Here is a 12,021-nt window from a genome sequence, read left to right on the forward strand (position 1 = left end):
AAGAGTTGTAGATGTGATGTGCAGTTCATTTAAGTCCTACTGCGTCAAGAGTTGTAGATGTGATGTGCAGTTCATTTAAGTCCTACTGCATCAAGAGTTGTAGATGTGATGATGCGCAATTTATTAAGTCATACTGCATCAACAGTTGTAGATGTGATGTGCAGTTCATTTAAGTCCTACTGCATCAAGAGTTGTAGATGTGATGTGCAGTTCATTTAAGTCCTACTGCATCAAGAGTTGTAGATGTGATGTGCAGTTCATTTAAGTCCTACTGCATCAAGAGTTGTAGATGTGATGTGCAGTTCATTTAAGTCCTACTGCGTCAAGAGTTGTAGATGTGATGTGCAGTTCATTAAGTCCTACTGCTTCAAGTGTTGTAGATGTGATGTGCAGTTCATTTAAGTCCGACTGCGTCAAGAGTTGTAGATGTGATGTGCAGTTCATTTAAGTCCTACTGCATCAAGAGTTGTAGATGTGATGTGCAGTTCATTTATTCCTACTGCATCAACAGTTGTGATGTGCAGTTCATTTAAGTCCTACTGCATCAAGAGTTGTAGATGTGATGTGCAGTTCATTTAAGTCCTACTGCGTCAAGAGTTGTACATGTGATGTGCAGTTCATTTAGTCCTACTGCGTCAAGTGTTGTAGATGTGATGTGCAGTTCATTTAAGTCCTCCTGCATCAACAGTTGTAGATGTGATGTGCGGTTCATTTAAGTCCTACTGCGTCAACAGTTGTAGATGTGATGTGCAGTTCATTTAAGTCCTACTGCATCAACAGTTGTAGATGTGATGTGCAGTTCATTTAAGTCCTACTGCATCAAGAGTTGTAGATGTGATGTGCAGTTCATTTAAGTCCTACTGCATCAAGAGTTGTAGATGTGATGTGCAGTTCATTCAAGTCCTACCTACTGCTGAACGGAAGTACTCGTTTAACTTTGTGTGCGTGCTCGTTACATCTCGATTTAACTTGTAGCAGTGGTCTGCGAATACTTGATCGCGATGACCACAATATCTGGTGATGGTGAAGAGTACAATTAGATTGTTATTTTAAATATGCTTTGTTTGTGTAATTGAATAATTTTACCGCTCACAATTCTGGTATTCAAATTAAAGTAGTCTGTTTGTCTTAACAAACCATTGGCATTACTTTAGTAAAATACCTGAATAATAAGCCAACACAATACAAACTCATTTACGATTTATAATGCGTATTGGCGTGCTTTTAACTGATTTCCCCTTAGTAATGAGCTTTCTGTATATGCATGTAAGTGCATCTACAATACAGAGTTATTATACTACACACATCTTGCTATATTTGTTACTTGATGCAGAACGAGATTTATTATAATTTACATAGAAACTAACATATAAGTAATGCATTTAAAAGTAATGCCCACATACTATTGTTTAAAAAGCAGATTAATATGTAAAACCGCCGTTTATATGTTTTATTTAATATGTTGAACTGCGTTTGTAAACATCACCGTAAAGACAAATGTTCAATCCAACCGATAGGGGGTATATAACCTGGTATCGATATAATATGTCTTAGTTGTTGTTCAAACTGTCTACATTTTTTTCAATTTTCTTCGTATATGATATATATTGGGATACGTTTTCCAGCAGATTGTATGTGAGGATTAGGTGGCATTTTTCTATAATATGGAGATTGAGTGGAATCATTTGATGCGTGTTCTTATACAGCAATATGTAAACATGTATACCATTAATGTATTTAATGACTTAATTCTAAATACACCATACGTTTTGAGGCCTTGAAGAAATACAAAAAACAACGTTTACATGTTTGAACGTGACTGTTATTTATTGTTCAACTACAGGTTCGTAAAAGTGGAAAAGTATTTCTATTTTGGAAGTTTAAACCTGAAGAAAGACAATCGTACGATCGTATCGTTTTTAAATGCGCTTTAGATTAAATTTTATTACAATAAAGTATTTGTTATTGGTTACAAATTCAACTTGTAAAATTAATGCAATTCTGTTTCTTACACATGTTACGCACACAATCACAACATACTATTTAAAGCGAAGTTTTATCTCATTGGTAACTCCGGCAACCAATGGATTGTAGTTTGTATATGTTATGAATCTAAATTAAAGCTTTCCACGCGCATGAGCAATATAATAATAGTAAATATTAAATATTGACATATTTAGATATTTTGATTAGATATATCGATTCAAATCTGTCAGTTATTCGATTTAAGCATGATATACGGATACACCGTTTAATCGAGTGAGAAAAAATATTAAATCACGGATTTAAATCGGAGTATTCAAGCTGGCTAATCAGGAACACAAAAACATCCGGTTTTGTAAACTTGCAAGCTCATGAGCAAGTTACCGTATTTGCTTTTCAACAGACGTCGTTTAACCGAGTTCAAATAAACATTATTTCAATGGTTGGCTTTTTGCGCGCAAAACTAAACACAAAACCCAGTAAATATACTTTGTTAACAGTTTAATCAAAATGTAAGTTCAAAACATTCATGGCACAATAAGGATTTACCATTCAGCTGTCAGCCTCTGAAAAGTGACAATATGGCAACATTAAATTCACATAATACTCAAAATCAAAATATTTCGTAAAATATTTCTTTAAAAAAATTAACCCATAAAAATCAGCGTTCCTTATTGCAATAGCCAAAATTTCAATGCTAGATGAGGTATGGTAACATAGATACAAAATGTTCGTGTTTATTTATCGACGACGATATCTAGAGATATACGAGAAAACGCGAGATTTGCTTCGTGCAGCGTCGGGAGCGTCGGAAAAACGACGTAGTTGAAATGAGTTATCCGAAGCCAATCGCGCGTTCGCTCGTAAATGTTTGGACATCGTCATTCTAGGGCTTAAATAAATTGTATTATATATAAACAAAGCGGAATTTCGGCTGCTGAAGCTTTCTATCAGATTCTAGATAAGAGGTTTTCAAACAATACTGTTAAATGTCTTTTTATTAAGTATATCTCGTACAAAAAGAAAAAGCAATTAATACATGCTATGCATTCCAAGCACAAATTGTGATTTCGAAGTTTATAATATCCGTCCTCAATGAGACTGCATTATGCGAGGGCCCAGATTGTGTTCCAGCACAGCACGCCTGCCTGATAAATGTATAAGAATCATTATGGTTGGGTCAAATTTTGAAATATGGCTGCAATTTCCAGCTATTCTTTTTTTATTAAAATAATTTTAATTAATGTGTGGTATTGAATTATGGAGAAGGTGAGCCGAAGTACCCGGAGAAAACTACACCAGTCCGGTTTCGTGACCGCCAACCAAGCTCACATGCTCTCGGGAATTAAGCCCGGGTCGCTGAAGTGAGACTTGCGTGAACCAACTACTCCTCTTAGTGGAGAGCCATTCAGCATACATTTTCAAAATTTACTTAAATGATTCAGATCCTTGTACATGTGCATGTATATCCAGTGTCGCATTTATTGAAATTCTGATTGGTCGTACACATTTACATTGGTGAGTCAGCTTACATTCACGTAAATGATTGGTTATTGTATTACCACTGCTTCACTATAAGAAGCTATGGACGAAAATATTTTTCATCAGTTTAAGACAAGGTCTTACTCTAAAAGTAAGTGAAAAATAAGTGCATTTATTATAGCTGGACTTTGCAAATTCGTTTGAGTGTGATTAGTGTTGTAAAAAGTTTATGTTTCAATCTACATATAAAAACATTATGTTTAATGAAGTTTAATCGGGTTGGAAGTAAAGACGCATGGCAGCATTATCACGGCAATGCTGGAATAAAGCTATGTAATCTCAACATGCTTTAAAATCGTAAATCCATACTTAAAGACGGACTTTAATTTTAAAGGACCGTTACAATTATTAAAGTATCTTCGTGTACACATTTTTTCAAATTCGTTGGTTTAATTTCATGTCGATTGTAATTACAGATGCTGCCGTTTGTGGTTGTGTTGTGTTTCGTAGCGGGAGGCTTTGGGCAAAAGTTGCCGGTATGTTCGCTGTTTTGTATTTTAAAATGTGAAATAAAATGCTTTGGTTAACAGTCATACATTGATTTATAAATGCTTTATAAAATTTAATATGTTATATTTTGCTATAAATGTTATTTATTTTTATTAATCTGTATTTCTTTATCTTTTTATACGTACATCGTGTTTGTTAATAATGCTACGTATTAAGCAGTGTTTGGTAACTTACTGCATATCCATGGCATTAAGCTGCTGCATTAGATAATTATCAGCTTTGTTTATATTTAATGAATAACAAACTTACAAAAACAGTTTTTTCTATGAGTTTTTTTTTTCTCTCTCTAGCAGTTAAGCCCCCCCCAGACAAATGTCCTTGTTTTGACATAACTCGGTCCTATTATGTTTATGCAACTATTCAACTTAATTTGTTTTACAAGAATTACACACATTTTATTTGTATGGAATGGCTTCATAACTAATCACTTGCGTGTTAAGTGCATTGATAATGAACATACAATTACATTTATCAAATCTATAATGCCGTATAAGTCGTATTGGGTCATGAACACGGTCAATTAATTTACTTACAAAAACCAAGTTGAAACTACATGTATTGTGATTGAAGAGTTGTATAAGTGACAATAGTTCAAACCTTAAAACAAAACGAGTGTGCTTTCAGCCGATTACAGTTCCAACTCCTTCAACGCGACCAACACCACCACCACCGCCACCAGGCAACTTAACGGATGACGAAGGCAATGTGTACAATGTCAAAGTGACTCGAGCAGGCATGAATCTGTATAACAGCACTGGGTCTCTGCTATCGACCATTCTCAACCAGGACGTACGTATAATTTAACCCATGTATGCCTAATGGATTCTCCCATCCTTCTGAATTGGATCACCTTATTTCCAAAATTGGGGATTTCTAGTATATTTATTTCTATATTAAAAATATTTTTTACAAAAATTCCTTTAAGCAAACAGCGCAGACCCTAATGAGACGCCGCATCATGCGGCGTCTCATCTGGGTCTACGCTGTTTGCCAAGGCCTTTTTTCAAGACGCTAGGCATATAGAGAATACTAGGTTAGCGTTGAATACAGAGAAGTTTATGTTGCGAGGCTTAGAACGCCGGAAGCGCGAGCCTTGGCGAGCGCTTTCGGTGTTCGAGCCGAGCAACATAAACTTCTCTGTATTCAACGCTAATCCTAGTATTCTATTTATCCCATTTGATTTTTTCAACGTGACATTTAACATAAATAGATCTAATAACCTTAACAATAATTTTAATTCAGTCATAAAAGCGCTTAAAATCTAACAAATGTAACCATGCGTAGTGATATACATGTATTTGTTCTGGTACGCAAAATAGTCTTTAAAAAATTCACACACAAACTGTAAAACAAGTAAAAAATATCACCATATGCCTACATTCAATTTTACGCAGTATGCGAATTTTAACACATTACGACCGCGAAAAGAAGATTTTACTTTACTATAATTCATTTTATTTTCGAAAGAAAATGATCAAATCCAATATGGCGGCGATTGCTCCTGACAAAATGCTGTCGATGTCAACATACATGTACACCATCGACGACCTAGTTCTGGCTACCATTACTTTATGTCGCTTTTTATGATTTTTGACTGGCGCGACTTTGTACAGGTCTTTCAATACTAAATAAACTGTACGCTGAAGTTTCTTTAGCTATCGAAGACCTTGACAATTTTGACGAGTAAACAGACAATTGCAGCGACTGACACTTTATTTGACAAAATATACAGGGCAATACGTTTTCCGACTTCGGACGAATTTAAGGACGCGCAGAACGTGTTTTTTATAAAATGTTATGGGTATGCCGTGTGTGATCCGATGCATCAATGGCGCCCATGTTAAAATCATTTCCCCGAGAACAGGGAACGACAAAAGTACAATCAAAAATCAAAACACGTAAGAACTAGTATCTTACCTTTAATTATCCTTTAAAATCCATCTAATAATCCATTTAACTCAATAATTGACGATTTTGCATCTAGGGTCTTTAATAATTATTTTAGCATAGTTAAATAAAGACCCTTATGCCATTCTATCACTTTATTCAAATGAGTTTATGAACGCGATAAACTTTCTTCTTCGTCACACGCTACGTCATGTACTCTACATTACTGCTGTTCAAATGAACCGGAGCAGTTTATCTAATAATAGCCGTTGGTAAACTCGGTTGCATTTGCAGATTTCTGCATACAAACATAATTATGTTTAAACTTGCACAATGTTTTATTTATCTATGGTAAATGCCCTTATTGTACGAGAAAATAATTTAATATATAAATACACAAAGAATGGAAAACATTCCAGTACACAACAGATAAATAAGTAGAAAATACCCGTGTACAAAATGGGACGTTCCCAATTCCAGTGTGGTGCTATTTTTACCATCTTATACTTTACACAGCTCTATGCCTAACGTGAATTAAATAGGAAAGCAAACATAGCAGATTATTCATGAACTGTGCGATATGTGTATGGCTTGTTGTACATTCTTAATATTTAAGTTAAATGTCAAAAGTATATGCTTTGGTTATAAGCAATGCACATTACACGAAATAAGGAAAATGTGATCAATTGACAATTCAGATATGTCGACATACAGTACATGTAGAAAAAATGTGAAATAAGTCGCGTTTATAATAAATCGTCAAAAAAATGAGGAAAATGACGCAACAAGTATGCCATTTTATGACGCCATCAATCAGCTGATTCATTATACGGATGGCGAAAAATTATGTCATATGACTAGTTTTAAAGGTTGAAGGTCGTATAATTTTGAAGCTTAAGTTTTGTCGACTTTGTTATAAATAAAAAAATAACAAAACAAAAATCGTGTAATTTCATATTTTATTTCAACATTTCTTTTGGTGAATATGTCAGATATATGTTTTTCTGCAAAATGTGCACATTTTCTTCTAATGGGTGACCTTAAAATTCGATCAATGAACCAAACAATATCGACCTAATTTTAGCGCATATCGCATGACGTCATTTAAAAAGTAGTCCGTGCACGCGACAGGTATATTCCACAGTGTTGAATACAAGCAAGTATATCCCACAACGTGTTATACCGTCAATGTCGCTGTGAAAATGGGATAAAAATGGGTTATTATTCTTCTCTGTATGTTAATTTTATTTGATTTATGCCGTTTATTTACATTATATTGTAGGTTGGGTACTGTGGTTTACATGAAATAGAATTTTCGAACATTTCGTTCATTATATTTAAAACAATCAATGTAAAATTGAAATCTTGTTTAACATACATATACATTTACCGTTTTAGTATTACATTAGTACGTGCGTTTCACATTGGTTTCACTGCCGGCTGTTATTCCTAATATTCTCACACAAGAAATACCATGCAAGTAAATGCCAAGACTCGATTTCTCCATGTATGCATATATTTGTATCATGGCTTCGCATTATCAAGGCCGTTTCTTTTTAAGGGTTGGCTAATAGTGCGCGACCCTATCAGCGGTGACTGTGTGATCGGGGTGGTAAGTATTTTTTTTAGCATTTTTAATTTAGTTTACTTGCAACTAAGGCATATACAGCTTATCGTCGAAAAAAACACAAACACAATAAAACAACAAAAAAAACAACATTACACATGCGTCAAAATAACAACAAGAACACGTTTATATATTTTTAACAAATGTATGCATTTGTGTGCAAATGTAGGATGTAAGAGAATGATCATTTAGTTTAAAAAAAGTTTAATGAATGCTTGACAACCGTAATTGATTTGAGAAAAAATAGGCTTATTATATTATATACAAATTTCAGTTGTCTGAAAAATTAAAACTACCTTTAGTTCCAACATATAAGTATAATATAATTGTTATTACTGGACATTTAACTATAAGGTAGTTAAAAGTCATTTATGCAGATGGCACATGAGGTTTTGTTTACATTTAATAACCCATTAGATTGTTTCATGTAATGTTGTTTCATAAATTATTTGTCCTTTCAAGTGATTTTATAGCGGGTTTGGAAGCTCATATTATGACCTCCTCCAATTACAGCCCGACGTAGAGGGCGACAACGCCTGTTACGTGGAGAGTGCGTACAGTGGCGTCGTACCGGCCAACACACTCTGCAAGGGGAAGATCGTGCAGCATGTGAAAGTGCCCTGCGAGGTAGAGGAACCTCAGGAACCAGAGGAACCAAAGGAACTCTCGAAGAGGCGTGCGTAAATAGTATCCTCCTTATCTCACATTAACCATGTTTCTATTGCTTTTGCTCGTACAAGCTTTATATTTATAAACTTTGGATAACCTAGATATTTTCAATCTTTTCGAGAACATGTATGTTTTGTGTTCATTGAAGCTCTAATGATTTATAGAAATATACATTGATGCAATATCAGTTAAGCAGCAGCAATTTTGTTATTATCAATAAAAATAAATACACCCAAAGGTAAATACGGAAACTTTGTAATCTAATGTGAGAATTGATGACAACCATACGCTCATAAGCGCTAATAACAAATAATTTGAATTTCCTTTTATCCCAAACAATATTGAGCTTATAATGTATTATTACTTCCATTTTCTGCCCCAGCAGAAATATGGCCAGCACCGATTTGGCATAGACGGCCCCGTTGGTCCCGCTGTTGCCGTTGGAGACGCGTCGCGTGGTGGCCCTGTAGTAGATCCGTGTGCCTCGCCTACAACAACCTTCGCCGCTGCGTGTCATGGGGTTGCGGATTGTGGGGCTGGCGCTGGCGCTGGGTTCGGATCTGCGTCGAAGGCTACGAGAGGCCATGGTGGGGTTGGTGGGGTTAATGATGACCTTACAACAGCAATTTTGCGCTTACCTGATTCCAGTTTTACTTCCTAACAGCGCACATATGCAATAGAAAACACGAAACAACAAGTTTAAGCAACACTATTTAAATTTCTGTATTAACTGAATAAAACTTAATAACATTGTTTGTGTTGTGTTGTTGATATTGTTAATACATTATCTAATTCTCTCTGTATATTTCACAATCGTATTACTAGTATAAGGTATGTTCATGTATATACGTTATTTCCGAAGGATCTGTCATTTTTAATATCAGATTTAGCCTTTTTAAACTACATGTAGACGATGCAGAGAGGAGCTTCGAACAACAGCGAAGCAAAGCAAATAAATGTTTCAATTAAAATGTACAAATAGCGTGATATGAGTAAGCATCGAAATATATGTAGTGGGATCGTTATTTACTAACGTCCTCGTGGTTTGATACACACGCATTTACACTCCAAATCCTTTTTTTATTTGAAGATTAACGAACGCAAACATTTCAGAGACGGACACTTCCACAAATGCCCGTCTTATGCACATGAAAAGTATATGGTTCAAAGACTAAGTTTACTAATGAACACAAAGCTAACATTTGGTTGATTTAACAGTAATGGGCCGTATCGTTCATGAATATCATATAAACATATTTTCCCAAGTATCACACTGTTGCTCTGTTGCATTTTTAACCCTTATTAACTGCAAAACATTTACTGAGAGTTAATTTCCCAGACATTTGTATGAGGATGTACTCCACACGGACGCTACGTTCGGCCCACTGGATAAACGCCTTTCAATCTATTCACGATACCACCGCATTGAGATCTACCTGATATAACGTTGCCTGATATATATTTTTATATAATGGTCAACAGGAGGTTCTTATATCAGTCCTGTGCGGAGGATGGTCATATTACTCGGAATATATACTCGTCGATATAAGCTTAACATCAAATGATGTTAAACCACGTGTACATAAACATTCGACCGACACGGTTAGGTAATATGCTTTAGATATTACACGCTGGCAATGCTTTGATAACAGATGGCACCTTGACAACAGAGAGCAACAAATGCAACGTGCGAGAAAAGAGTTATTCAGCCTTTTATTTACATTTATCTTCTGTTCATTCGGTTTTCAGTCACGGGACATTGTTTGGTCGATAAATGGTATAGCACTTTGTATTACGAAGAGATAAATTCGCAGAAAAACGGTGGATAATATAAAAAGCACGATACAATTCCATCGATAATCGGCATGAAATGGAAATTCAGTACATATTTCAACATAATAAAAATACTTGAAAACAAACCAAGATCGTGCTTACTTTTCGAAATAAAAGTTCAATATATCCATTAATGTTGCAACATCTTACATTTTAGTTTACAAACGTATTTGATAAAATTCAAAAGTTTAAAGAGACGGGTGCCAAATTTTCACTTATTTAACCGATCATCTCAATGACAATGACACTTCGATTCCCGATTAGTCAACACTTTTTACCAGATAAACCACATTCTGTTTATTGAATCAGAAATGCAGAATTCGCTGTGGAATACTGTTATAGAAAGCAGGCAATGCATACAAATTTATGAACTGAAGTAAATTAAAAACGAATTACCGAATCATTGTCTTATCCATTTGGAATATGATTATGCTTCTGTAAACTTGTGAAAGATAAATGTGAAACTAGTTCCATATGTCTGATAAGTACAGTCTATATGACCATATATTTTCCAGTTTTCGAGTCACCCAACCGCCGGATCTGTGCTTAGTACACGAGCGTAAACAATTTTAACTAACGGTCCTTGTAGCGAAACTGATACTTAAAGATAAATATCAGCCGCGATGCGGGTCCGAACTTTTTTTTTAACTCAAACAATACAGTGATATAGGGTCAGGTCAATTGCACTTCGAGCTAGCGTTATGGTTGTGTAAAAGGAAGTGCTCCCTAAGAGCAGAGCTCAAGATAAAGGAAGTTTTCCATTCTCTTATTAATTGTGTGGCTTCGCATTAGTATCGTCTTGTTGATGCAATTCTAATGAGCACCAACGGCATAAGATTTTATGAAGAATAAATGTGTATTTTGCCTCTTAAAGACCCCTTCGCTCCCGTTATTTAGAGCCCTGCTATAAGTAAAATTAAACACGATCGTGTTGATCCACATAATCCGTTGTATTTTCATCTCTCTGAATCTCAAGTTACCAATAAGAAATAAACATTTTAATCTTATTTAAAAATGCAATTATAATATTAATAGTATTAATTAATAGTTTATATTTCACATGTGTTTGTAATTAAGTTATGCATTGATTCCCAACCTGTCGCGTTTGACTATGCACGTTGATTCGTACTTCAAAATGTTTGGTAAGAATAGCCATAATGTACATAAATGCATTTCAGGTAGAAGGTAAAACTCGGCATCAGATTGCTCAATTTGTTGGAAGTCTCTGTTATCCGAAGTATTTTATCGGGAATCAAAGTGTCTGCAACTTCACGAATACAACCTATTGAAAATACTTCGTTTACATTTCATTGAATACTATCAAAATTTTAGTATTTGAAGCACAGTGATTACTCTACATGCTGGAATATCAAAAAAATTATTGTAATATTAAGTTGTTTTATTGTGTTAAAAAGTTTACTTTTCATCCAATTCATGCTGTTTTCCGACCAAATTTTCTAATTTTTTTATTTTTTTTTGTGGGGGGGGGGGGGAAATCTTCTATTCTTCCGTGATTTTTTTCTTCCCAATAGAAAATGATACACCATTTATAAACTCGACCATGTGCCTTGTCTAAAAAAAACTGAGGAACTTACCTCTCGCGTGTGGCTTTTGTTATTGTCTGTTATCGATGTACCATCTGTTATCAAAGTCTCCGCATTACCAGCGTGTATATGGCGTCGCCTTACAGTCGAGACCTCAAGTCTCAATGAGATTGCGATAGAATTAACTTAATGGATCTTGATTTTTAAACACAGTATTTATATGTAATATTTGGTTTAGTTATGCCCTTCCTTCCCTCCGTTCTTCCGTCTGTCCGTCCTTCCGGCGTTCCTTTCTTAAGTCCGTTCCATTTTTGTTACAGAAATGAACTCAAAGAACATGTGTGCTGATATGATATAAGTTTTCAAACATATCACCAGACACTTGATTCTGCGCACCTTCAATTTTGGGATCGGATATATTTGAAA

The 12,021-nt window shown here is 35.0% G+C and overlaps 1 protein-coding gene across 1 annotated transcript; it reads left to right on the top strand.

Annotated features, from left to right (window-relative positions):
- Positions 1-3,591: 3,591 nt before the first annotated feature.
- On the top strand, positions 3,592-8,970 carry LOC127877212 (uncharacterized). Its single transcript, XM_052422891.1, has 6 exons — positions 3,592-3,616; positions 3,942-4,001; positions 4,660-4,824; positions 7,484-7,534; positions 8,063-8,225; positions 8,604-8,970. Exons 2-6 carry the CDS (start codon positions 3,942-3,944, stop codon positions 8,822-8,824), a joined length of 660 nt encoding a protein of 219 aa, XP_052278851.1. The 5' UTR covers positions 3,592-3,616; the 3' UTR covers positions 8,825-8,970.
- The last annotated feature ends 3,051 nt before the right edge of the window (positions 8,971-12,021 follow it).

This window comes from Dreissena polymorpha, chromosome 4 (assembly GCF_020536995.1).
Source record: "Dreissena polymorpha isolate Duluth1 chromosome 4, UMN_Dpol_1.0, whole genome shotgun sequence".
Taxonomy (NCBI): domain Eukaryota; kingdom Metazoa; phylum Mollusca; class Bivalvia; order Myida; family Dreissenidae; genus Dreissena; species Dreissena polymorpha.